The sequence below is a fragment of the Filicampus tigris genome, chromosome 13 (assembly GCF_054856515.1).
Source record: "Filicampus tigris isolate MCC_2025a chromosome 13, RoL_Ftig_1.0, whole genome shotgun sequence".
Classification (NCBI taxonomy): Eukaryota; Metazoa; Chordata; class Actinopteri; order Syngnathiformes; family Syngnathidae; genus Filicampus; species Filicampus tigris.
The window spans coordinates 2,571,932-2,599,071 of NC_141229.1; the positions used below are offsets into that span (position 1 = coordinate 2,571,932).

General features: G+C 42.3%; 1 protein-coding gene across 5 annotated transcripts; it reads right to left on the reverse strand.

Annotated features, from left to right (window-relative positions):
• Window positions 1-6,520: 6,520 nt before the first annotated feature.
• On the reverse strand, window positions 6,521-26,695 carry mbip (MAP3K12 binding inhibitory protein 1). Of its 5 annotated transcripts, none has more exons than XM_086050058.1 (10): window positions 26,558-26,695; window positions 14,077-14,243; window positions 13,013-13,129; window positions 11,658-11,846; window positions 11,030-11,126; window positions 10,712-10,777; window positions 9,686-9,841; window positions 9,184-9,281; window positions 7,832-7,870; window positions 6,521-7,731 (listed from the first exon to the last, which is right to left on the reverse strand). In XM_086050058.1, exons 2-10 carry the CDS (start codon window positions 14,203-14,205, stop codon window positions 7,624-7,626), a joined length of 999 nt encoding a protein of 332 aa, XP_085906184.1. In that variant the 5' UTR covers window positions 14,206-14,243; window positions 26,558-26,695; the 3' UTR covers window positions 6,521-7,623. The 5 variants fall into 5 exon arrangements, with proteins under 5 accessions (XP_085906184.1, XP_085906182.1, XP_085906183.1 ...); XM_086050056.1 differs by having other exon boundaries at window positions 10,712-10,780; XM_086050057.1 differs by lacking the exon at window positions 26,558-26,695 and adding an exon at window positions 15,929-16,296 and having other exon boundaries at window positions 10,712-10,780.
• Between the last annotated feature and the right edge of the window lie 445 nt (window positions 26,696-27,140).

Below are 27,140 nucleotides of genomic sequence, written 5' to 3' on the forward strand. Positions count from 1 at the left end.
TAAGTGTCTCATCAGCATCCAGCTCAGGTGCTGCCGGGGCCCGCGCTCTAACTATACCCCGACTTGATTGTAATTGCCTGAATTCCACTCCCGCTGCTTCCCTGCTGCCACATTTAACTCCACACAGCCCGGCGGTGGCGTCGAGCAGCTGACTTGTTGAGGGCTGCGGGGTCCGGGGGGGGGGATGCTCCCCTTCATTCTATTCCTCGTACGGGGGTGACACAGGTGCATCACAACAACTTCACCGCCTCCCTCCTTGCGTGTGTTCCCACAGTGATGGCATGACGGGCGCAATTCATTTCGAGGTTAGAATGTGGAAAAACGACCCCCTCCCCCAACCGAGTCCCCAAAAAGCTACTTGACGGGAAGTGTGTGCAAAAAAGTGGGACTTGTGCCATCAAAGTTATTGAGGGAAAAGTGGAAACTTTTATGCACTCATTTTGCTCGTTATGTCACTATAACTCCTAAACTGTGAGAGGACTTTTTTTTTTTTTTTGTTTGAATCATTCAGGATCAACATTTTTTGTTATTAAATTTGCAAAAGGGAAAACAAGGATGAATATAATAATAGCTTTCTAAACCTAACTTCATTGACATTGGTGCTGAACAGGTTGTTACTATGTGAAATTATAGCATCTTCTTCAATCTTCTTTTTGGTCAATTAAAAAAAAAAAAAAAAAAATCAGTAAATTTAATTCAATCAATTTAATTCAATTTATACATTCCATATTTTTAGAATCAGGCAAAAATAAATATTTTTCACTACCATTTTCAAGTCAAATCATTGTTTAAAAATTTGGCAAAATCTCCCAAAGTAGTTTCAAAAATGTTTTTTTAATGCTATTTGAAAATCCTTCATAGCAAAATATAGCAAATACGGTAAAACACCTTTGTCAAAATTCACATTTTCAAAATATGCTCTTGAATTGTTACTCAAATAGAATCTTAAAATTTACAGCAAATTTGTTCAGCTGCAAAATATTTCTGTGTCAAATTTACATGTTTGTTACATGTCACATGTTTACCCTTTTTCCATTGATAATTTATAAATACATTTATAATTTCAAATAGGATGACGAATGAATAGCAGGCTATAAAAAACAGCAAAACTTTTTCATGTCATTTGCGAATAAACTCTCATAAACAACCCAAGCTTCTCCGCGTCACCACCGACATCATTTTGCACCATTTTACGAAATATAAATACCACAAGTTAACAGCCTATAAAAACTACCATTGCGCTCATGTACGTTCGTAACCAACTCTACAGTGAGCTTTCACAATACGATTTTTTTTTTTAATCATAAATAATTTACATTTTTACAGCAAATATAAACAATACAAAAATATAATATTTTTTGATGCTAATCATTTTTGGCAGAAAACATTGAGACCAAAAGCGACGTTAAGCAACCTCCTACAAATTGTACGGATACGATCTGAACTACCTACATGTGAGCATTCCGGCTATTTAGCCGTCCTTTTGTTTAGGGTCATTTTGTAACGAACAAGAGCGCTAAATGAATCACTTCCTCTCACGGCAACAAAAGGCCTGAAAATTACAGACGGGGTGGGGAGGGGAAGGGAGAAAGAAAAAAAAAAAAAAAAAAAAAAAACAACAACTGATTTTTCAGCAGCAACAGAAAGAAACCTCTGCAGGGTTAAGCTAAAAAAGTTAGCCTGTGGCGCTCCTCACCCTGCGATAATGGCTCTGCCTGTAATGAAGAACGGGCTTGTTGCCAACAGGTGGTCTCTTTAAAAAGACCAGAGCCACAGCACTCAGGATGATGGGGAAGGAAAAGGGTGAAAAACCGCCATGGCAAAATGTGTCAGAATCTAATGTTCTGCAGAGTGAAAAGCCTGTTTTCTGTTCTTTGTCTCCCCCCCCCACCCACCCCCCACCCCGCTCGAGATTCAGCCTTGTTCCTCATTGTTGGCGGGCTCAAACGAGCAACAGTCTTTTTTTGACACCGAGCCACCGGCTGAATAAAGACTGGAGCTGACTAGTCACAGGAAAGAGCTTTCTTTCTGGAGGGCTTGGAGCCCATTAAGAGTCGCCGAGATATGAATAGATATGAATCCTCTCTGGCGACCTCACCGGAGGGATGAAAAAAAAAAAAAAAAAAAAAAAATCAAATCCAAAAGACAGGCGGAAGGGGGGGGGGGGGGGGGGGGGGGGGGCGCACGTTGACAAGGAACACCTCTGTGTCTTTTGAGCGAGGCTCCCAAAAGACTCGGTGAGACACGGGGCTGATTGACAGGCGGGATTTAGTTACACGAGTGGATGCGGAAGTGGACGCTTTGCGAGCGTGAAAGGACAAACGACGCCCGCGCGACCTCGGAGCCGCGCTCGGCGTCCGCGCGTACAGAAACGGAAAGAGTTGTTTCGAAAAAATGACAGGCAAGCGCTTCTCAAATGAAAACGCGTCGGCCATTTCGGAGTCGGTCGATCTTGCAAGTCACGCTCAAACTCATTTCTTTAAATTTTTTTTTTTTTTTTTTTTTAATGAAAACGCGTCGGTCATTTCGGAGTTGGTCGATCTTGCAAGTCAGGCTCAAACTCATTTCTTTAATTTTTTTTTTTTTTTTTTTAATGAAAACGCTTCGGTCATTTTGGAGTTGGTCGATCTTGCAAGTCACGCTCAAACTCAGTTCTTTAAATTTTTTTTTTTTTTTTTAATGAAAACGCGTCGGTCATTTCGGAGTTGGTCGATCTTGCAAGTCACGCTCAAACTCAGTTCTTTAATTTTTTTTTTTTTTTTTTTTAATGAAAACGCGTCGGTCATTTCGGAGTCGGTCGATCTTGCAAGTCAGGCTCAAACTCATTTCTTTAATTTTTTTTTTTTTTTTTAATGAAAACGCGTCTGTCATTTCGGAGTTGGTCGATCTTGCAAGTCACGCTCAAACTCATTTCTTTAAATTTTTTTTTTTTTTTTTTAATGAAAACGCGTCGGTCATTTCGGAGTTGGTCGATCTTGCAAGTCACGCTCAAACTCAGTTCTTTAAATTTTTTTTTTTTTTTTTTTAATGAAAACGCGTCGGTCATTTCGGAGTCGGTCGATCTTGCAAGTCACGCTCAAACTCAGTTCTTTAAATTTTTTCTTTTTTTCTTTTTTGAGACAATACGACTTTTTTTCTGATAACATTGACGTCCATTTTATTCCGCTTACCCGGGGTCAATCATGGGGGGGGGACAAGCCCAGAGTTCCCTCTTCCTAGCCACTTTATTCCGGAGACGTTCACGGGCCAGCCGAGAGACGTAGTGGCCGTTTTGTCGATATGAAGAACGCCGAGTACGGTCCAGTGAATTCGCCAAGCACGATCTTCCTCAGAACGTATGCGGGAACATTCTTTTTGTAAATTGGAACAGCTGTGCACGTCCCTCGTTGACATATTTCCATGACATCAACACGAAATGCATCTTGGGATATTTTCCTTGACAAGCACTCGCCAAGTATCCAAAAAGATGCATGCTTGCTTTAAGCAAGAACGACATCCGGGTATTCCGTGCCTTCTTGGATTATTCGTACTTTCAATTGGCCCTTTATTCTAGAAACGTTACAACTTTCTCAAGTAACGTTTACAACTATGTTGTTAGAAAATGATGTGGGGTTTTTTTCCCCTCGGGACGGCTTCAAAGTACAACTTTGCTCATGTGACATTACAACAAAAAGTTGTTTTCAAAAACAAGCATGTTGACATGCTTGAATTGAGCATGTTGGTCATTTCGGAGCATGACGACTTGTGTATTATTCAAAGTCACACTACAGCTTCTCATAAAATTTGGGGGAAAATAATCCTCTACTTTTCTGTTATTACAACTTCTTGCCTCTAACGTTACCCTTTTGTCCTGTATTATGACTTTATTCTAGTAACATTGACCTTTTTTTTCCCCCTCAAAACATGACCTGTTTCTCTTTATATGACGAATGACTTTTTCCCATGCAATATTCCGACTTTATTCTTGTAATATTACAACTTTTTCCATATAACAAGACTTTTGCCCCCCTGGAAACAAAGTAAGGACTTTTGTAAAATTACAACTTTTTCCTGGCAATAATATGAGTTCATTCTGATACTATTACGACTTCAGTTATATGAGTAATGTTCCATCCTTTTTCAGCGCAACATTTTTTTTTTTCTTACCATTTTCTACGACATACAGTACACCCCAAAAGTTTGAACGCGTTCACTCTTCATGACTGTTTACATTGTAGATTCTCACTGAAGGCATCAAAACTATGAATGGACACAAGTGGAGTTATGTACTTTACAAAAAAAAAAAAAAGGTGACATAACTGAAAACATGTTTTGGACCCAATCAAGATGGTTTGGGTTGAGATGGGCCCCAGAGCGAAGGCAAAGGCGCCAACAAGTGCGAAACACCTCTGGGAACTCCTTCAAGACTGTTGGAAAAGCATTTCAGGTGACTACCTCTTGAAGCTGAATGAATGGAGAGAATGCCAAGAGTGTGCAAAGCAGTAATCAGAGCTAAGGGTGGCTATTTTGAGGAAACTAGAATATAAAACATGTTTCCACTTATTTCGCTTTTTTTTTTTTTTTTTGTAAAGTACATACTACGCGTCTTCATTCATAATTTTGATGCCTTCAGTGACAATCTACAATGTAAATAAATAGTCGTGAAAAAAAAAAAAACACGAATGAGAAAGGTGTCCAAACTTTTGGCCTGTACTGCATATATTTGGTACATTTTATACATTGATAATTTCATCTGGATTTCAATGTTATTTTTTGAAAACTCAAGTCATGGCTGTTCGTCGCGAGCTTTGATTTTTACACGGCGGGGCATTTAAAAAAAAAAAAAAAAAAAAAAATTTTCCACCCTTTGTACAATGGTGCAGTTTATAGCCTGGTTAGGTGAAGTTCCCCGGCAGGAGGTCGCAACCCTCGACGTGGACTAAAAACAGGCAGGATGAAGATAATGAGATATTTGGCGAGCCACTTGAGGAGGACGCCGGGCTCAATGGGCGCATGATGGGCGGATCCCGGCCGTCGCATACAACCTTTTGTTCCGCCGCATAATCCATTTGTTACCCTCGGAGCAATTTGTCCTCATTAACCCTCATGAGGGGACTGCGTCGGAGACAAAAGCTCCAGGGGAACAATAAAAACCTCCAGAGAACAGACCCCCAAATCCATTTGTCAACGTTGCGCCAGCTCAAGTGGTCCCTGCACATTTCGGCCCCCTTGTCTGTCTTACATCCACAGGAGGACCCGAGCCCCGCGCCCCCCCCCCAAAAAAAACCTACGAGGTACACCTGAAAGAAACGGGATTAACACAAAAAAAAAAAAAAAAAGAAAAAAACGATTTCCGTGTTAACAATAAAATATCCAGACAAAAAGACTCCCGAATGCAAGTTCCATTGTACTGAGGTCACTCCATCAATCAAAGAGAAAAAAGTAGTGACACGACGTACAAAGAACATCTCCGAAGAATAAACCATTTTACAGTACATTTAAAGAGGGAAGAATTTGACACCTGTTAGCCGGAGGTATTTTATCACTTGGCAGTCTTCGCACCATTATGCGGGGATTAATTATTTCGTTTCCCTCACTGGATGGATGATCATCCATCCATCATTTTTTTTTTTTTTTTTTAACTCTCATGACGTTACGAAATCTGACTTTTTGCTTACTTTTTAAATTAATTAAAGAAGGTACTTAGGGTGGAAATGTTATGGTTTGTTTGAACATTTGAGCGTTGAAATAAACGAATTATCTGTTGACAGTTTAACAGGAAACTTGAGTGACAAAAAAAAAAAAAAGAGCTTGAAGCAAGCATGCTTGGTCTCTTATTCGGAGATGTTTGTGAGTGAAAAAGTCAAAACTGGCACGGCGAAACAAGTTCTAATGTGTTTAAAGTGTGTAGAGTGGTTAAAACTACACAAAGAAATTTGATATTTTTACATGGTTGGTCTATAATCAAATAATTTCATTTATTGCGGCTTTGTCTGGAACATGTCCCCCGGCAATAAGCGTGGGGTTTATTTTATCTGCTTTCGGGCCAACACTGTAGTAGAATCAAAATGAAATTGGATAGCACTAATGCAAAACAAGGCTGCTTCACTGAAAACGCTTTTAAAAAAGAACAACATAATTGTCGCTTTAGTCATTTGTGGCGGCGGCGGCATCGCCGAGCGCAGCGGCGGCCCGTTTAAGCGGTGACGGCGGCGCTGCTTTGTTGGGTCTGCGAGATGTTTCGCAAACAAGAGTTGCCATAATCAGGTCATTTGTCATAATGACAACCATTAGCGCGGATCATCAGCAACGCAGCAGTCGGGCAAAGAAATCAGGTGCCCTCGCTCAGCTTCCTCCCAATTACGCGCCGCGGCGCGCGCGCGCACGCAGGCACGCACGTGCGCACTCTCGCGGATAGCAGGTTGTTTGATTTGTCTGCTTGTCTATTAGACAAATGGCTGACAACCAGCAACACTGATTTCAAGCTGTTGTTTTTTTTTTTTTTTGTGCGTGTCAAAATAAGACTTAGAGGCAGGAAAACTTCAGGTTGCGCAGTACAATTCATTTCACATCAATTACGCACACCAAAGACGTCATTTGACCAAGCATATGCTCACAAAAATAGCATCTAGCATAATTATGCTTTAACCAGGGAGTGCTAGTGAAAGTTTAGTCGGAATCGCCCGTTTAAAATTAGAGGCGGACCGGCCTATAGACTGGTACTATTTTTTTTTCCACCCGTTTTTAGCCATCTCTGGCGGCGGCCATTTTGTCACTTTTGTCGACTGAAAATGACATCACAACTGCTCAGGGCTCAGGTAACGACCGGTCGCGGCTGACCTGCTTTCTGAAGCTGATGTAGCATGTAGCATGTAGCATTCCGTCGCTGTCATGTGAAAAACACTTATCTCCATTTTATTTCATTTTCTTATTTTTACATGAATCACGAAAAACGCGTTACAGACGTCGCATTTAAGTGAAAATTAAAAAAAGTTTCCAAAATTGGAGATAAGTGTTTTTCACAGGACAGCGACGATATGCTAAGCTAAAATCAACAACAACAATAGAGAAAGGCGATTTTTTTTTACAATTGAAAACGGAAGTTACCACGACATAGGCAGCAATGATGCTAATGAAATGGATGTACAACAACAAAAAGCAATGGCAACAATGAATTACAACCGGAAAAAGAACTTACCTCAACATAGGAACATATCTAGCTGCTTACTCCATTCTAACGTACAATATAGCATGTAGCACACGCTAAGCTAATGACTAGCATGGGAATGACGAATAAAATCTATTAAAAAAAAACTACGCTGCTCAAGTTAGGCAGCTTCGATGCTAAAGTAGATCGCATGTAGCATGGCTAACGGAGACAATGGAAAAATTATCAGTGAAGCTCAATTCAATTAAAAATTACCCACAAGGCCAATGTTTTAAGCGCTAAATGTACTTTTATTTACACAGGGAGCATTACACCTAACCGGGGATGCACCGGAGAAAATTGGGCAACTGAACATTTTCAGCCGACATTTTTTTGTCCAAAAGTTATTTGCCAGCGACTGCCCCCGCTTTCCTCGTTATCGGAAGTGTCATTTCGGCGCATCTCGACACCTAACCTCGCAATTGCGCCCAATCAGGTCAAAGAGGGTACTCGGGTCCGTATGCGCGCCCAAACTCGTTGGCCTTCTTCAGCAGGGCTGCTTGGACGGCGCTAATCTTCTCATCCAGCTCGGTCAAACTGCAGGCCTGAAGGGCAACGTCAAGAGCAAAGTCAGCCGCGCAGCCAGGAGACGCAAAGGTTCAAACGAAGAAAAGAGAAGAAAAACATTTGAATCCACGGCCGTACCTGAGCGGGTGACGTCTTGGGTCTCTTGTGTGCCAGGTTCTACAGAGAAGTACACACCTCCGTGATTAGCAAACTTTTCCCTTGAGGATGCCGTTCTTAACCTCGAAAAGTCACTTTTGGGACGGTCTTAAATGGATTTGTTTTTGGGGGGGGCTACTCCCTAAGAGTTTCCTCTTAAACAGGTCAAATGCGTGCTCTACGAGGTTTAAGTCTGGAGAAGGCCCTTTTCTGACTGACGTCGCGGAAAAAGGACTCCCTCTAATTTTTGGGGGGAGCAATCACTTCATTTTAGTGCCAACTTTGATATTTTTGCAGGGCAACCCGTGTACGGCCGTTTGAGCAACACCCCCAAAACACATTTCACCCCCCCCCAGCCCCCCCGCCCCGAAAAAAAAAAAAAAGTGGTACTTGGGAGTAGAAAAGTCCCCATCGGTTTATTCAGAAACACTCGACATGTGCGCCCGCACAAACATGCAGCGAGTCAAAAAGCGGCTCAAGAGCGCTGCATGCTGTGCTGCGCTGAGCGATGGCGGCATCAAGAGACATGATGCGGCTCATCTCGAGCACACTTTGAAAACGCCGTCGCTGCGCGCACACGCGCACAGGATGGACCCACTTCTTTCGCCGAGCCACGTCACATTCTGCTTATTTGCTTTTGACGGTACAGTCCCAAAAATATCGGGCGTATAACTGACAATTCCTCAGTGTTTTCTCCTCGTTGCTGGATTGGTATGGAAATCCCGATCAATAGAAACGATTGATTGATTTCAAAACTTTGCATTTATTCAACATCCAAAACGACCATCATAACCTCATGCCCAATCCTCTGCGACGGTTGGCAGATGAATCGTTTTTTTCTTTGATGTTTTCAAGATGGCGGAGAAACCAAAGTCGGAATCACGATTACATTTCGATTAATTGCCCGGCCCTTACCTAGATGAACCCTGAACCTTGAATAATTCCTAAGTTTTAGCCTAGCATGTCCCAAATCCCAAAACTGACTTCTGAAGTCTGCATTGAGTCATGTGACTCGAGTCCCGTTATCGCCTTAAATGTAGGCCCACACAATGGCCGGTGACATGACACCTCTCCTTCTTCGCCATCGAGGCGACCTGCCGGCCAATTTTTTCTTCACACTCTTCCCTCCGCCAGCTAAAAAAAAAAAAAAAAATCCTCTGCTGGAGGCTTCATTTTTACCAGAGGCGGCTAATGGCGCCTCACGGGTGACTTTGCTACTAGCAGCGGCTGTGGAACAAGCTAGCGACTTCAATTAGCCACTTACAGCTTTCACTATGCGGTCTAGTTCTGGTGAAATAACGCGCGTGCGTGTGTGTGTGTGTGTGTGTCCTCACCGTGGACTGGAAGTACTCTGGCGAAAGTCCCTCCAACTGCAGGATGCGGTCCTCCAGCTTCTTGAGCCTCTGGTAGACACTCACGGGAACCGGGCCCGCTGCCCAAAAGCATCCAAAATGACACATTAAAGCCTCAAATTGCCATTCAAGAATTCACTTGCTCACAGATGTTTCCGTAGAACAAAAACATGGTTCCTCTACTATAGGTGACCCCGAAATACTAGCCGCTCAGAACCTGCAAATTCACAGCTCTGCAAGGTTGTTTTTTTTTCAATGTCAAAACGGAAAAAATTGTTTTGCACAAACTGAGTTCTTGCACTTAATGTCGGTTTGCTGTTCAGCAGTTTTGTGCCGTCCTTGAATGGCAATATCTATGAACGAGAGCCCGGAAAAAGAACAACAAACAAAAACAAAACAAACAAAAAAAATCACAGATTGTTCAAACCCTTTGTTGTCACATTCCAAAGAATTCCAGTCGTCAAAAGGCGTTCCTTCCCGTTACCTGACGGGAGTTTGAGGTGAGTCTCGATGTTGTTGAGGCGTTCCTCAATGGCCGAGTTGCCGCAGTTTTGTGTAGCCAGGCCTCGCGCCTGATCTCCAGCTTCTCCTTGGCCTCCGGTGCGGGTCTGAGGCCCGTGCGTGTTCACCACTCGCGTGACTGTGACAAACAATTTTTTTTTTTTTAAAAAGTCAAAATCGAGTCTTATATATTTGAACTTCATCAGTAAGGTTGCAAGTTTTCTTTGTAAGCGTCGTGAATTTCTTTTCACGCTTGTTTCACGCGCAACAATGTTTAAAACCAGATGGGTAAGGCGCAATGACTCTGCATTGAGATTTCTTAATTGACCGGTATATAAAAATGTTGTTTTGTTTGTGGCATTTTAATAATAGTAGTGAACTTCTTTTACATTGATCGCCATTGTTTTGCCTTTGTCAGTATAGTGTAGTTGCGCATTGAATTTTATTTTTTACCATTTGTTTTCGCAGTCCAGCCATTCAATCCCAGGAACTTAATTATACATATTTTTTTCAATTAAGGTAAAAGACTGTCTGAAAATGTCTGGCACTGAAAGAGTTAAGAGTGGTTGACATCGTTTTACGGGAATGTTTTTTTTTTTTTTAAAATGAGCGATAGCACGAATCACTTGTTTTGCCTTCATCATTATAGTTGCATGTTTCATCCGTTTTTTACAATTCATTTTTAAAGGCGTCCACTTCTTTTCACACTTATAAAAAGAATGTCAAGAAAATACGTAAAAACAGACGTTCATATCCAAGTCTTTAAATTATTGTTTTGTGATTTGTTGAGAATGTACCTTATTGTTGTCCCTTTTTTTTTTTTTTTTTTTTTTTTTTTTTTTTTTACTTTAAAACATTGCACGTCCAGTTCATCAAGGTTTTCTGATGGCCACATTTTGACTTTGGACTGTGAAAAAGGATTCCTATGGGACAAATTGTTTCTGAACAAACCAGTGATTCCACCGGGCGGCAAATGTGCCATGATTGATATTTTATGTTCCAGTCCCACCTTTCACGTGGCTTTTAAATCCGGGATACGGCGTGAACACAGCGTCTGTTCTGGCGCAGCTGTCCTCTGCTGAACAAGAACAAATGCGCCGTATAAAATCACATGAATAAAAACACAATAACATCACCGCTGCCGTGTTTTTTGGAGGCCGTTAGCTACTCCAGCTCAGTTCAGCCTGACCTCTCGGCCGCTGGAAATCAGCTCTCTCCCAAACATTGGCAATCTGTGCGCAGGCTCCCACTCCACACCCCGACACATTCAATCCCCCCCTCCCCTCCCACACCCCCCCCCCGCCCCCCCCACAGCCGCCTCGCTCACCCTGATTGCAGTCGATCACGTTGCAGAACTCCCGCACGTTGTTTTCATTGATCTCCATCTGCTTGCGCGCCATAAATGCAGATATCCTGCGCTCGATCTGGAGGGACGACACGCGTAATGACAGGCGATGGATTGATCGGCCATTGAAGGGCATCCGCCGAGCAAAATTGCGCTGCCGCTGTGATGAGAATGTAACGAGGCAAACGGGGGCGAGGGGCGGGGGCGTTCGCTTGGTTTGGTGGGCGTTGCAATTTACATGATGTGGAATGACAATTGCGATTCCAGGTAGGCACGTAACAGGGGCCAGCCCGCGTGGCATGATGGAATATGAATACTGTTTGCTTGGCTACCAAAATAAATGCACAACAGAATGGGGCCTCTTGTCCTCCATCCACATCCAATCTGAGAGTAATGAGCATCCACTTCATAATCCATCAAGGACCAGGCCCCGCTCTCAAAGCCCTCCAAGCGACGCCGGCTCTCGCGGCCGACCGCGCCGCTAAAGGACCCGCGCCCCGCCCCACCTCCTCCCCCACCCACCCTTTTGCCGCCCTGCTCCCCTCTCCCGATTCTCCGGCCCGCGACGAGCCCTTTAATGACGTGATGATTATTCATAAGCGTGGCCCACCTCAGACTTGCCGGCGCGGATTTGCACCAAGACGTCATCGGCCGCGTCCGACGCGCTGGGGAGCGGAGGCGTTGACGAGGCCCGCCCGAGGGCAGACGAGGACGCGGCGTCGCGCGGAGTCTCCTTCTCGCTCTCCGATGGCGCGCCGCTTGGAGCCTCGGCCAGCGCTTTGAGGCTGTCGGACATGGCCTGGAGCACGTGACAACATCCTGAAGTGCTTGGACAATATCTAAACAGTTTTCAATTTCTCTGGCATTCTAAAAAAAAAAAATACATGAGTCAGTCTACAAAGGGGAAACCGCGGAATCTGGTGGAAAACGCTAAAAATGTCAACTCTTGCTACTATTCTTCTAAATGAAATGCTGACATTACAGCTCTGTTTCCTCAACCTTTTTTTTTTTGACTCAAGGCACATATTCCGTTTTATTTATTTATTTTATTTTTTTTTTCCTCACGGCACACCATCAAACAAAAATGTCAAAAATTGGATACACTGATTAGTTGCATCAAGTGGGGGAGCTTTTCATTTCTTCTGCCTGTCAACTCTGTGTTATAGACAGATGAACAAAGATACATTTGGAGTAAATAAGTAATGTTCGGACCAATTAAGAGAATATTTTTTATTCTAATTAAATTTCTCACAAATCTTGCAGAATTGAATCATTTCCAGTGGCAAATTAAGTGAAATTTCATTCCCAACCAGCATGCCAATGGAAATGATCAAATTTCACTTAATTTGTCAATTTAAAAAAAAATTGTGGTTATACTTATTCATTACTTAAAAATTGTTCTTCATCTGTCCATGCCAGCGTCGTGACAGGCGGAATGATTTCATTAGACGGCAGAAGGCACCTGTTGCCATTCATACAACAGAATTCGAGTAGAAGTCATGGCTTTCTACAGTATACTTAGTATTTTGATCAATTAAACAGGCCCAGATTTCCGACTGAGTGAGTCCATTTGTTAGTCTAGTGACATGAGATCATCATTATTTCACTATTCTCACTTTTTTATGGCACTTTTCCTTGGTGCTTTGCCGTGAGGTTTTTCTAAGCTATAATGGGTGACTTGGTTCAATAAAGCTTGCGGGGGGGGGGGGGGGGGGGAAACTGTATTAGGGAACGCAGGCATTTATACGGTAATGACAGAGAGGTGAAAATGAGAGTCAATCAAGCATTTTTGGCCCAAAAATTGTTTGGAACTGCAGTAAATACGGTACATAATAATAATTCAGTCAAATCAGTTTTGTTGTTAGTCTTTAGCATGCAAGTCTCACCACCAAAGCCCTAAAAAATGAACAAAAATCCCAATGGAGGGCACAAGGATTGATACGAGATAACCAGCATGTAGTCTACCTGTAGCTTCGTGATGTGCCGCTGTAGACAGTTGTAAGCGTGAACGGCGTCCGACGACTGAGGACTCAAGGCATCCATGTTGATGTCCATCCTCAAAACGGCGTCACCTAACTCGAGCTGAGACACAAAACTAATTAAAAACTATTTTTGCATCGTACAGTATTTCTTCAAAAAGTGACTTTGCCTCAAATAACTGCAGTGAGCATCGCCCACTTGAGATTTGTTTTTCTTTATAAATCAAAACGTCTGTCAATCAGAAGCCTTAACCTAATATTGCTTTCTAAAAATTAGCAGTTTCTCATTTCTGTGAGCATACATAGTAGTATATTTACTCTGATAATTATGTATTTTCAATACATTTTTGTCTAATGTCTTTTCCAAATATCGTTGATTCAACAAACACACACACTAATGTTTTATTACTTTATACATAAGCCACTACATATATAAAAATATCATTAGCTGTGCTTCTAGTGCCACGAAAAAAAAACAACCCTCTGCCTGACAAACTAAAATTACCTAAAAAAACAAACAAACAAAAAACACTTAGTTGCTCTGTTATGAAACATGAAAAACAATAATACGTAAGTTTGGTGTTTGTCTTTTCCAAAAATATATAAGGCGTAATCATTTATGAACATTTGATTTTGTGCACAACGTAGGTTGTCGCTTTATGGAGCTCAGTCCATGTACTTGCATTAGTTTATGTTTGGAGCTAGCTGCCCCATCCAATATGGCAGACAGGCTGACGAATGACAACAAGGGGCCAACCTGCTCAGCAAGGCATCTAAGTTAAACACGGACTCATTGTAAATAGGTTTTACCTCTGATAGGACGTGTGAACACTGAACACGTTTACTAGAAGACGTTGTGAAACAAACGACAACTATTTGAGGGCAACCATTTTCAAGCGATTATCTTTCTACTAGCTGAAGCCCTCTAAAATGTTTTGCAGCGACTGGTGCCGAACTGCAGCTGCGAGCCTTAGCATGTGAGCTAGCAAAGAACACCAACTTGGCTGGTTTCCGCGCTTAAAACGCCACGAAAACAAACGCCGAACCAACCTCTGTCACGAAGTCGGCCAGGAGCTTGAGTAGGACACTCACGCAGCCCGAGTAGCTGGACAATTTGGGACTGGAGGGCTCTTTCGCGGCAGGAAAACTCTCCCCGTTCGGCTTCATTGTTTCCGCCATTGTGGCTCAACGTCGAGACTCGACAGTCGACGTGCTCGCTGATTGGATGCAAGAGAGGAAATGATGGAGCAAGTGTACGCGTCACAGTGTGTGCGGAGTCAAAACACACGCGCACACAAACGCACTCTTTCACGTTTGGTGTGTAATGTTATCTATGACCCAATTTGTTTCTAAAAGTATTTTGTTTTCTGTAAATGTTGTTTTCAAACAATCCAACGTATTTTTAAATTCATAATGAGCCACTAAATATTTTTATTTGCAATTTTTGACCATTTCCGTCTGTGCAATTCTCGTTTGCCCCGATTGGTTGAAATACAGGAAGTCAAGAGGGACATGTGCATCACAGTGTGGGCGGAACTTTCTCAAATCTTTACATCCTAATTTGCCCATAATTCTTTTTTTTCCTTTTTTTTAGTACATTGAGTTCATTGAGTACATTTTGTTTGTAAACACTTCAAAAGTGTTTGTAGTTCTTAATTAGTCACCGTGTTGATTAATTTGTTTCATTTTCCGATTTTAAACCATATTTTGAATACACCTCATTTGTCCCTTCACAACAACTGTAAATAACGCTTTGAAATGTAAAGAAAAAGACATTCATACATTCAGCATGTGTTAATTGCATTAGCGTAACAACTACTAAATGAAAAAAAAAAACATAGCGTAGTTAAGGATTATAAAACCCTGGTCAAAATGACATGCTTAACGGTTAACATTGCACTTGATCACTCACAATAAAGAATAGTCATCCTCTAATGAGAACATTGTTGTTGAGTGCAGAGCGGCCTGTGCAGCAGGGCCATTGCAGGCCACAATGGTGATTTGTGTGTGTGTGTACGTGCACACGTTGAGTGACTGTGGGAAAATCTCCCTGCTCTATTCATTTTGCCGTCTTTTCACATAATGGCGAGAGAGACTGATGAGGACAACAACAGGAAAATGACAGTTGCTGGCAAACGAGAAAGCGCCACTCACGCGCCTCATATAAGCTCTCTCGATGGGTTAATCATTTTAGGAAAAAGGGGTCTGAAGACAAGTCCCTTGCCTTGGTTTCATTTGTCTGCATTCGACCCCCACCACCGAAACGGGAGCGGAACTGTAACACTTGACATGGTTTGACACACGGAGCCGATATACTTCCAATGTTCCCACACAGTGAGAAGTTACTAAGCAGAACAAAAAATGCTCATTTAATTTGCCTACCTGTGAGATAAAGTGTTTCTGATGTCTCAATCAAAAAGACAAAGTTAAAGTGTTTAAAAGTTAAAAGTACTAAAAGTACATCCAAACGATGTATTTATTATTGCCGTTATACTATACTGTTAAAAAAAAAATGGTGGAAAGGATCAACGATTTGTAATCAAAAAAAAAATCAGAATTACAAATAAAATAAAAATGTGTTTAAAAAATATTTTCGTAAAAAACAACAATTATCCAATCAAATCAAAATATCTACATTAAAAAAACAAAACAACAAAAATATATATTTTGTTTGTGTTTCGGGGGGGGCGTTGGACATGGAAATGTGGATAATTACCTGCTCAAAAAATGTATGTACTGTATCTCTCTTTTTTTAAAAACAAAAACAACAAAATAAAAATGTCTTGTTTCATGAAAAAAAAAAATTGTAAATACATGCTTTTTGCTGGACAGAAAAAGAAACAACTCTCCGATAAAAATCAAGTATCTCCAAATTTTGTGATTTGAAGGAGAAAAGTCTCACATTGCAATGTGTCTGGCAGATCACATTTAGCTGCAGCTTCCTTCTTGATTTGGTGACACCCATCCTGCCCCCCACCTTTCCTTTCTTTTTTTTTTTTTTTTTTTTTTTTTTAAATGTATCTTTTCAAAAAAAGCGCCTGCACCTGTCACCTGGGGTCCCGCTGCCTCCATTCAGCCTCATTTACATAACCTCGTTTAGCAGTTCACAAATCAGAGCCATTAGGCGCCGCTCACGGGATCCGAGCCTTCTAATTTGCCGCTGCCTTTTCACAGTCAGCCGGGAAATTGTTGCGCTCAGGAGGCCCCCCAAAAGAAAGGTGCGGGTCCTGGCTTTGATTGTTGATTGTGATGGTAAATGTACAGATGATTAGAACCCCCCCACCCACCCACCTCCACCACCACCACCCCCCCCCCGCTCCCCCCACTATTGATTTCTTGCCAGACGACCGATCTTGGGTGGTGCTGCTAGCCCGCAGGAGCATGAAGACATGGATCTGTAGGCCACATTTACTAATTTGCAAAGCTGTCCCTCAGCTCCATGAACAGCCGACACATTTTCAGTCGGGCGCTTCACGTTATTTGCAGATTGGTACCATCTGTTTAAAAAAATAATAATAATAATATTCAGTTAGTTTTGATGAGTTTTTAGAGTGGGTTTGTTACTTTCCTTTGCTTTGATTTTTTTCAAAAATATCCAGATTAGTTTTAGTGTTAGTTTTTTGATACAGAGTGTATGTGTTGACGGCAACATAAAAAAACTCACAGTAAGTTTGGGATTTTTTACAACAGTTTGTTTTTATTTCGTAATTCAGATAGCTTTGATTCGTTTTCAGAGTGCGGCAAATCGTCTTTTGATTCAAAAGATGTGAGTGCACCGAATCGAATGGAATCGGATGGTTCCACTTTGAATTGCATCGAGATACGTATCAAATCGTCTTTTATTGGAGAGCTATAGCTATAGAACTGGCAAGTTCATTCAAAGGTCTGTCAAATGGCAACAAAAAAGTCTTTGCGCCTTCTCGAACAGAGCCGTTTCATATCAAATGAAATCGTAATCCCACTGAATCGAACCGAATTAATAATTAAATTCAAACAACCGCACCCCTCAAAAATTGGCCGATTTTTGAGGATTTTTCCCTCTCTGGTAAACAAATACTAAAGCAGAAAGTATTGTAAAACTGTCAAATGTTCAGAGTATAAGTCATATCTTTACTGTTGTAAGCAATTGGAGACCAATATTTTATTCATTGTCGATATTTTTTATTCAATCCATCGATTAATCGGTAATCTGAATTTTATTCCGCCAGCAAAGCAATTGTCATCAGCCTCAAAAAATCCATATTAGGCTCTAATTACAATTGACCTAAATTGTAAATGTCGGGACCTGAGCGGTCCCACGGTATTCCTTTTCAAACCAGCAGTTTCAATGCCCTTCAAATTCACATCAAATTTTGATCAAGTGTACATTTATACACATTTGATGGCTGCCAAATAGTTTCCTCACCCTCATTGAAACTCCCAGTCGGAAAAGCCTTGCATGAAATGACTTGAAAGTTGCACACTTGCTGCTTCAATCCACGCTCAACTATTTAGCACAGCATTCCTCAAAGTGCACGCGTGCAATCACTCCAAGCTCCGAAACGGCGGAGTCTTTTATTGACGCGCCGTCGATTCAACAGGCTGTGAATAGGCCCAGTCAAGAGCCGAAAATATATTTTCAATCTGCATTCAATTTGGCAAAGATGACAGCAATGAGGAGTGCGATTCACACTGCCGCAAACTTGCCGCAAGCGTATTGTGAGGGGAGGGTGGGGGGGGGGGGGGGGGTGTTGGGGGGGGCTATATTTTGGAGGAGCCATGTTTAATTAATCAACAAATCGCTGCCCCCGCCCCCCCCCCCCCCCCACTCATCCCCCCCTCCTCGCATGTGTTTGCACTTCACGCTCGGCATGAGGCGCATCCTAAAGATTGCGCGAAACATTGCGTAACAGCAGACAACGCAATGGGATGGCTTGAAATGAGAAAGATCCAACAAGACTGCCAAAGGGGTCACGTCGCACAAAAATGTTTACGAGGGTGTGATTCACTAAAGTGCGCCGGTCCAGCTCCTTTTTTTTTTTTCTTTTTTTTTTTTCTTTTTGAACCAATATATTTTATTCTTTCACTTCACTTGAGGATAATTTATTACAAGTGTGCAGAGCAGGTCGTTGTGGGGGTGGGGATTGAGCAGAGTGGTGCTTGAGAATGCTATAGCAACCAACAAGGGGACCTTTGGTAAAAGCAACTGTTCTCAGAGTTGCAAAAAAAAAAAAAAAAAAAAAAGTCATCATACATGCAGATCATGGTGATGTAAAACAGCTTTACAGCAGCGCAGTTTGGCTCCTTTCGCATGCAGATGCGATGAATTTCCTCTTTCTTTCATTGCAGGATAAAATATTCTTGCGGTGGGATTTCAAAAGTCTACACACCCCCGTTCGATTGCTGTTTCTGCGTCGTGTTTATGTCTGACGAAACTAAGATAAATCATTTAATTTTCCCCCCACTATTAATTTGAACTGATTGAACGAAGCAAATTGAAAAAAATATAGATTTTGGAGAGGGGATGTAAAAACATTTCACATCTTATACTGTAAGGTGTGACGACAAAGATGTCAGGAAAAGCCTACCAGAACATTTGAACAGTTTATTTTGGGTTCATCGGAGGCACTTTGAATGGTGTGCAGGTGTGCTGCCTCCTATTTAACATGAGCTTGAACGTGATTGGTTCATTCTGAACACAGCCACATCGCCAGTTATAAGAGGGTGTGCACACTTGTGCAACCATATTATCTCAGTTGTTTACAAACGTGATATTCTGATGAATATTGTGTTTGTGGAATACGTATTAAGTGGCAAAATCCACCGCTTTTGATTCATCTCAGGGGGCGGCCATTTTGTCACATGCTGTCAACTGAAAATGACATCACCCCAAAAAAATTTTTAGTTCAGGGGTGTCCGGGTTTTTGTGGGGAATAGATCAAGTGGGCTGCACTGTGAGTGGGCAGTTATTTGGGCAGGTCTTTATCCTCCCACAGTGCGTCAACTAGCTGGAAAAGTTTGAATATTAAATCAATCATTTGCATTGGTCTATTTTCCGGGACATTTTTGAGGCTGAAAGTGGAGATTTGATAACATTGTGTGACTCTTAAGTGATGCCAGGGATAGGGTGCGTACAAAATGAAAAGACAGGGGGGGGGGGGGGGGGAGATATGATTGATAACATTGGAGCGATTGAAACATCTTTTTTCTGTATATTTGTAACTTCTGTTGCCAATGTTTTACATGCACCTGGTCACATTTTATTCAAACATAAAAATGGATGTTGATTGTTGATAACGTTTCCAAATTTTTGTTTTGCAGACCCCTTGAGATAGCCTTGGCTTCGCTAAGCACCCCCCCACCCCCCTCCCACACTCCTCCCCACCCTCCCAAGGATAAATGTCTAGCTCCGCCACTGAATATGAGGAGATGATTAACATTTTCGGTTTCACAGTCATAACGGCTCTCCAAGGTTGAAAAAAGAACTCCAAATGTGGACCGCGACAAGAAATACTTTGACACCCACCCCAGCTCTAAAAGAAGCGTGTCTGAATCTAAATGTTCTTTCTTTTGGCGTTTGTTTTCGTTGAACGACAACAATCATCTTCAATGTATAATAAACACCACATACGTCCATAATTCTTATTCAAATTTTTGAGTACAAAACAGGAATCTTTGGTAGCTAAAAGTGATGAAAATGAGCTGTCCAGTGAGGGGGGTCGAGGGGGGGGGGTTAATTCTGAGGCAGCCTATAGCTCCCCTCTAATCCAGTAATCTTCCCTCCGAACAGGACAGGTCTTCTTAGTGTTGTCTTGACAAATGACTTTTAATGAACACGTAATTAATGGAAATAGACTGTCAGAGCAAACAAGCATTCTAATTGATTTGTGGGAGGGGAGGGGGCACAGAGAGCGACCCCGGCCTACCCTAACCCGCCTCCCTCTTTGTCCGGGGGGGGCCCTCTATTGATTAGCGCCTGTGTGGATCGCGGCGCATGTGTTTGGCTTCATTAAGAGATAACGGCTTCCTGATTACTTCCATCCCCGGCTTTAATGTCGCTTAATGTCTACTTTGTTCCCGTGTCATGTCGGAGGCCAGCGGGAATAATGAGAGCGTGTGGGTGGGCCCGAGAGGGGGTGGGGGGGGGGGGTGTCGCGGATGGCCCTCCGCGACGAGGCAAAGGGCTGCGAGGGGGATCGGTGGAAGGGGTTAGAAAAGCAGAACCTCAAGACACAGCATGTGGTCCGCGGTGGTCTGCTAAACCGTTGGTCACGATATAAGTGCCCGTCGGGCCCTGGCATGCTAGCATACAAACGACTTTGTGTTTTGTTTTGGGTTTTTTTGCCACGTGACATTGCTAAGGAAAAAAACAAATACCTCCAAATATTTCATTTACTTTTTAAATCGGAATGAGCAGAATCGTTAGCAGCGCGCGTGCTGATGAGCTGATTATTTGAATCGGGTGTGTTGGAGGAGGGAAACATCTTGCAGGATAGTGGCCCTCAAGGACCGGAGTTTGACACCTGTGCTTTAAAGACATCGTTTTCCCAAATTTCTCATCAAATTACAATTTCAAGGGCATTCAACTTTAGAGATTCCACTCTAACTTTTTTTCTGTCCTTTGAAAAGCATGCATCTCCGCTTATTGTGATTTCCCCCCTCGTTTAGAGCACAGGTGTCCAACTCTGGTCCTCGAGGGCCACTCTCCTGGATGTTTTTGATGTTTCCCACTCCTCCAGCAGACCCGATTGGAATGATCAGGATCGTTATCAGGCTCCCGCAGAGCTCGCTGGTGAGCCGATCATTTGAATCGGGTGTTGTTGGAGGAGGGGAAACATCGAAAACATCCAGTACAGTGACCCTCGAGGACCGCCGTCTTTTTTCATTTCACGGTTTCATCCATTCGATGGTGCCAAATTGTGATCCTCATTTTCGGCAGTTCAAAGTTAACTCAACTTCCTCTTTTGAAACACTTGAAGAAAAGTTCTTTTTTTGTAAAGGGAAGCGTTCGCCCACCGCCGCTATCCACCCCCCCCCCCTCCCTCCCCCCCATGCGGTCGACTTCCGTTCACTGAGCCTGTAAATTGACCACATTAAGAAAAGCGCGTCTCCTACGGAGCAATTGAAAAATACACGCTGACAATTGAGCCTAAAAGGAGACGGCGGGGGCGTCGCGCGGCAGAATTGCATGTTAGCTAATTGTTAATTGAGGCGGCTGCCAGAGGCTAATTGCGCCGGCGCAGCCATTTGCATGATGGACCAGCCACCTGCCTGCAGCCTCTGCCAGGGCAAACTATATAATTAGTCAACCTTTTTTTTTTCTTTTTCTTTTTTTTTTGACTGTCGCCCCTTTTGTGTCACATGAATTCCTCCTAATGACATATTTCATTAAGAAAAGAGGAGGGAGGAGGAGTGGTTGGGCAGGGAGGGGGCAAATATCACCGCCACCCTCGCGGCTAATCCCCTGCAGGCTGCAGAAGAAAATATGTTAAGTCTCAACAGGTCCTAATGTGCGGGACTCTATTTAGTCGGAACCTTGGGGGGTGGTCCCGGCTGGGGGTTAAATGGACGTTTGTGCCTTTTCTCAGCTCGGGATCGCGACGGCGCTCGAAGCGCAGGGCTCGATTAAGCTGTCACGTTTTGGCCGATCTTGATTGCGTATTGTCTTGCAACGTTCAAGGCCTTTTTGGGGTGCTGCAACCTATGATTCGGTTTACGAGGGGGCCACTTTGCGGCCCCCGAGAGCAACGTGAAACTCTGAAACGTGAAATTCATTTTCAGACTTTTCGGTGGCTCAAGGACAACGATGGGAAATGGTCCTTCTTTGACACCGGGAGCTGTTTGTAATATTTTGCTCAGATTTTTTTTTTTTTTTTTTTTTAAATGAATATATTTGATTAAAATAATACTGAATGGATTACACTTAATGAAATAGGAAGGAACTGATCCTTGGTTTGTATTATGTTTTGGGAAATCTTTCTCATCAACTTCATTTTTGCGGGCTATTTGAATTAATTGAATTGGATTTTTTTTTTTCTTTCAGAAGACAATAGAGTACAAAATTAAATGCACTCAACATTCAAGCATTTGTTTTAAAATTGATTAATTTTTTTTAAATGAAGGCATTAAAAATGATAAAAGTACTGATTAACATAATTAGGTCGGTGTTCTCACAAATTATTTTTTGGGACGAATAAATGACTTTGTGTCATATTTAGTATTTCAAACAAAAAATGTTAGTGGGGAATTAAAAAATATACAATAAAAAGCTTAAAATGTTAAAAATGAAGATGGAAAAAAAAGTCAGTACGAATATAATATTAAGCTCCGGGCTTCTCACCAAAGTGGGAGCGGATTTGATTTAGTATCGATTTGCCATAAAACAACATTTGTTCAAACAAAAATACTGAACTGAAAACTTCAACAACAACAACAACAACAAAAAATGATTTTGCAGCCACGTTTTGATGAGGCGTATTGATGCGCTGTTGTTTGTCACGAGCCGGTGCGCGCCCATTCGCACATTGACCCCTTCACCGATGACCCCCCCCCTGCCCCCCGCAAGGCCATTCAATGCGCAGTTATCTCGGCGGGACGCTGACAGAGAAAGTGTGGCCTTAACCCGGTTAGTCATGCCTCGTTGGCCCCCCAATGGACCCCCGACCGCTACTGTACACGGAGCCGCTGGGGTGGGGGCCGACGTGGGCACGCCGGCCTGCGTGCCGTTCGTTGGCTGCAGGCACACGTTCGCGCACACTCGTGGCATCTGCTCAGTCCAATTGCGTTTCGCGAAACGCCTCGAGAGTCGTTCGGGTTTCGAGCGAAAGGTTGGGCTGTCGTACGAGTCGGGGTTGGGCTTTGAAACCAGGGCTCGGCTTTCCGGTGAGGTGCGGCGTTGCGTGTGCATGGCGACCAAAAGCGGCCGTGAGCTCCTTCCTTCCTTCCTTCCTTCCTTTCTCACTTTCTTCCTTTCATCCTTTCTTACTTTGATCTAATTCCTTTCGTCGAGGGTCCTCTCCTCTCTTCTGTTTTCATTCTTGCATCCGTCCTTCCTTTCGTGCATCTTCCTGCCTTCCTTTACCTCCTTCCGTCCTTCCTTCCTGCCTTCTTTCCCTCTTCCAATCATCTTTCGCCATTGCTTCCCTTCTTTCACTCCCTTCCTTTTTTCCTTCATCCAATCATCTTTCATTCACTCCTTCCTTCCTTTCCATTCTATTCTTCCAGTATTTCTTCCTTCATTCCTTTCATCCTTGGTCCTCTCCTTCCTTTCCTTTTCTTTCTTGCATCCTTCCTTCCTGTCTTTAATCTTTCTTGACTTCCATACTTCCTTCCATCAGTCTTTCCTTCATACAATCATCTCTCATTCACTTCGTTTTCTTTCCTTCCTTCCCTCCTGCCATACACCCTTGGTCGTCTCCTCCCTTACTTCCTTTTTCACCTTTAATTCCTTCAAACCATCCACCCTACCAAACTTCCTTCCATCCATCCTTTTCTTCCAACATGTATTACTTTTTTCCTTCATTGGTCATCTTGCTTGCTTTCTTGTATCTTCCTTCCTTTTCTTTCATCTTCCTTCCTTCCTTTTCTTTCTCCCATCCTTGCTTCCTTCTTTCCTTCCTCCAACCATCTTTCTTTCCCTCATTTCTTTCTTTCCTTTCGTACACCTTTGCTCCTCTCCCTCCTTCCTTCTTTCGATCCGTCTACCCTTACTAACTTCCTTCCAATTCATCCATCATTCCTTCCTTCCTTCAATACAACCTTCATTTTTTTCCTTCCTTCCTTCATTCCCGTCATATATCCTTTTATCATTCCTTCCATTCACCCTTCCCTCCTTGCCTCCTTCCTTCCTTTCATACATCCTTGGTCCTCTGGCTCCTTAATTTAATTCCTTCATTTTCTCCCTTCCTACATTCATTTCAAACATCCTTCGCCCTTTCCTTTCTTCCTTGATCCTTTCTTAATCCTTCCCTTGTTTCCTTTCTTCCCGCCTTCCTTCCTTTCATAGCCCCCCCCCCCCCTCCTTCCCTTCCTTCGTTCCGTCATTCCTCCCAGAAAATTGGCGTCCACCTCCTTTTGGCCCAGCCTGTGTTTCTCTCAATAAAAGCTGCGCACACTGGTTGAAGGCATTCCAGATGAAAAGCAGGCGGCATTGAGCTGAATGAGGTTGTAGGCTGATGGGATGCAAATGCACGGCGAGCCCTCGTGGAATTTGGAGGGCGCACTTGTGCGTTTGGATGAGAGGGCGGCAATCTGTACGGCTCTGTTTGACAATGAAACCAATAATGGAAGGGAATACAGTCAACATTCGCTATTGTCGGGTTTAGGGACCAAGCCCTTTAGCATACAGCCTCAATTCCCCAGACATACCCCCCCGCCCCCTCACCTCACCCACCCTATCTAATTTTTGAAACAATTGCCGATATTTCTAGTTGCAACCTTGTATGTACCCCAAACGATGATCCCAAATGTCAAACCATTTGCAGTTACTAGATGAAGCTAGCATGTAGCATATTGTCGCTGTCCTGCGAAAAACACTTTTGTCCAATTTTGGAAACATGCAACACTTTCGTGTTAATGCGATGTCTGGAACGCGGAAACACCATTCACGTCAAAATAAGAAAATTGAAAAAAAAAATGGACGATATCCTAACCTGACTAGCGTGGAAATGGCAAACCTTGGCCAGGAAAACACTTCAAAGCAGGAGTAGTTTTACTTTGAGTTGGATTATAATCAGGGCCTGACTGATATGGATTTTTTTTTTTAAGGCCAATGCCGATTTCAAAATTTGGCAGAAAAATTTATCAGCCGATTATTTTATATTTTATATATTTATAAAATGATTTAACTATTTTTCTAGTCCCTTCACACTTAAAACTATAACGATATGAATTACAAACAGAACATTTGACTGTTTCAAAATATTTTGTCATTCAGTATTTCTTTAACTTTACAATTGAGAGAAAAATAGCCAAAACTAGCCAATATTTGCCCATTTTTTGGGGGGGGGGAGGTGTTTGAACGTCATTATCTTTGTCCTGTGTTATATTAATGTGTAAAAAATGTTTTGCTGACTTAAAAAAAGGGAATTGGTCGAGATCAAGTTATGTTACCAGGGTTAGCTAAGTGTGACAATTCTACGCTAGAGAAAACGACACTTTGCGGCGACATGGGACAGCTGCTCGGCCGTGCGACCTACTCACTTAATTACATATCAATTATATGTTTTCATTTTACTGCTGACATATTGTAAATAGCATGTAGCATGTCCTGGGAAGCTAAGACATCAAACCCTATGGTGCGGATTGTTGAATATCCAAATGAAAATGACTTATATAAGCAACTGTTTATGAAACGTAAAGCAAAGGACGTATGCGGCAACGGCGCTAATCTCAAGGACGGACGTGCAACAGGTGCAACACACGCACACGCGCACACACGATGGCGCCACAACAATGCAAACACTTGCGTTGGCTTTGTTGAGAATAAAAAAGCAGCACTTGATTTGCTTTGAGCACCAGCAGCTCACCGCAATTTGCATGAGCAAATATTATTCGAACAATTTTCTCACGTGAACGACGCTATGCCAGGATTTGCTCCATTTTTTTTTCCCATCGCAATTAGTAGAAAAACAGACATATTTTTGGGAGCTTATTAGCGATGCACTTGCTTGATACCATAATAGAGCACTCTAACTTCAAAGAGACAGTTTTCGCCTAATTTTTGGAGGACATTTTTATTCTTTGGCTTTCGACTCAACACGACACGTGGCGTTGCTTTGGTCTTTTATTGTGTTTGCTGTTTTTATATTATCATTTATTGTCTTAACTGTGTTTGTATAATATGTCTCATTTTTATTTTCTGTATAGCGCTGTGTAAGTGTGGTTGTTTTTAAAGTGCTCTATAAATAAAGTTGAGCTGGTAGCTCCTTGAGGCTTAACCTGTACCTCTGTGTATTGTCAATGTTCTGTAATATGTATAAATTTGTGAAGTTTATTTACTGTGAGTTTGTACTCCGAAGGAAGCCAAAATGTTTGCTTACGATTAGCATTTTAAGATAGCTAGCGATTGGCATTTGACATAGCATTTAACGCGTTAGCGACTAGCGGGGTGTTGCATTTTGTTGTATTTTATTTACGACAGCGTGTAAAGTGTTGCTTGTTACAATTTTGCATCTTTGAGTCATCTCCACGATGATTTATTGTTATTTACAATTAGCATTTGAGAAAGCTAGCTAGCGCCGGCTATTAGCATTCGAGTTAGCATTTAGCGTGTTAGCATGCTAGCTCAGTCTTGTGTTTATCACATAGCACAGTAGTGGGGCATAGCACTTTGTTGTATTTTATTAACAACAGCCTGTAAAGTGTTGTATTGTGTTTGTTGTTACAGTTTGACACCTTTGAGTCATCTCCACAATGATTAAAGTTACAAGAATCATCAACAGGTGTTAGCGTTGAATGAATTATCAATCCGTCTAACTACATTGCAATGTAGCAGTTCACAATCGGTATTTATCAATGTAAACACTTAATAAATAAAATGCATGGTACTCACCAGAGATGCTGACGCAGACTTCCTTTCTTTTCTCTTGCCTTTCTGTGTAAGCAAGCTAGCCGTAGCGCTCATACGTGCTGCCCTGAAAATGCCCCGAAAATCTTTTCCGGGTTGAAACACGTCAGCCAGTAGTAACGCAGTAGGCTGACCTCTCCTCATAAAGTCAGTTTTTTTTTTCTGGAAAAATATTCAGTGAAAATGAATTATTAATCACGTTTGAAATTGTCCTTCCCTTTACATCACACTTTGGTGTGTATGTTTAGCTGAACCAATCAGAGGATGGAAAAATGCAGACGTTGCTCTGAGCCTTGGTCTTGAGAGGCGAATCTAAAAATAAATAAAAAAATATATCTTTTTTTAAAGAAATAAATAAAAACTAGGTCTAATGTTTGCAGACTCGGGTCAATTTATGGAAAGCTGGTTTCGAAGCAAACATGGTGAAATGGCATTTAGCTGTTATGCTGCACGCCCGTGGAATCAGCTAATTCCAGCACAGTCACCTTTCTAGAGCTACTTGTCGTAATACTTTGGAAAGATTTTCGACAACTTTGCAATGACGACTTTGAGTAGCAAAACTGACATA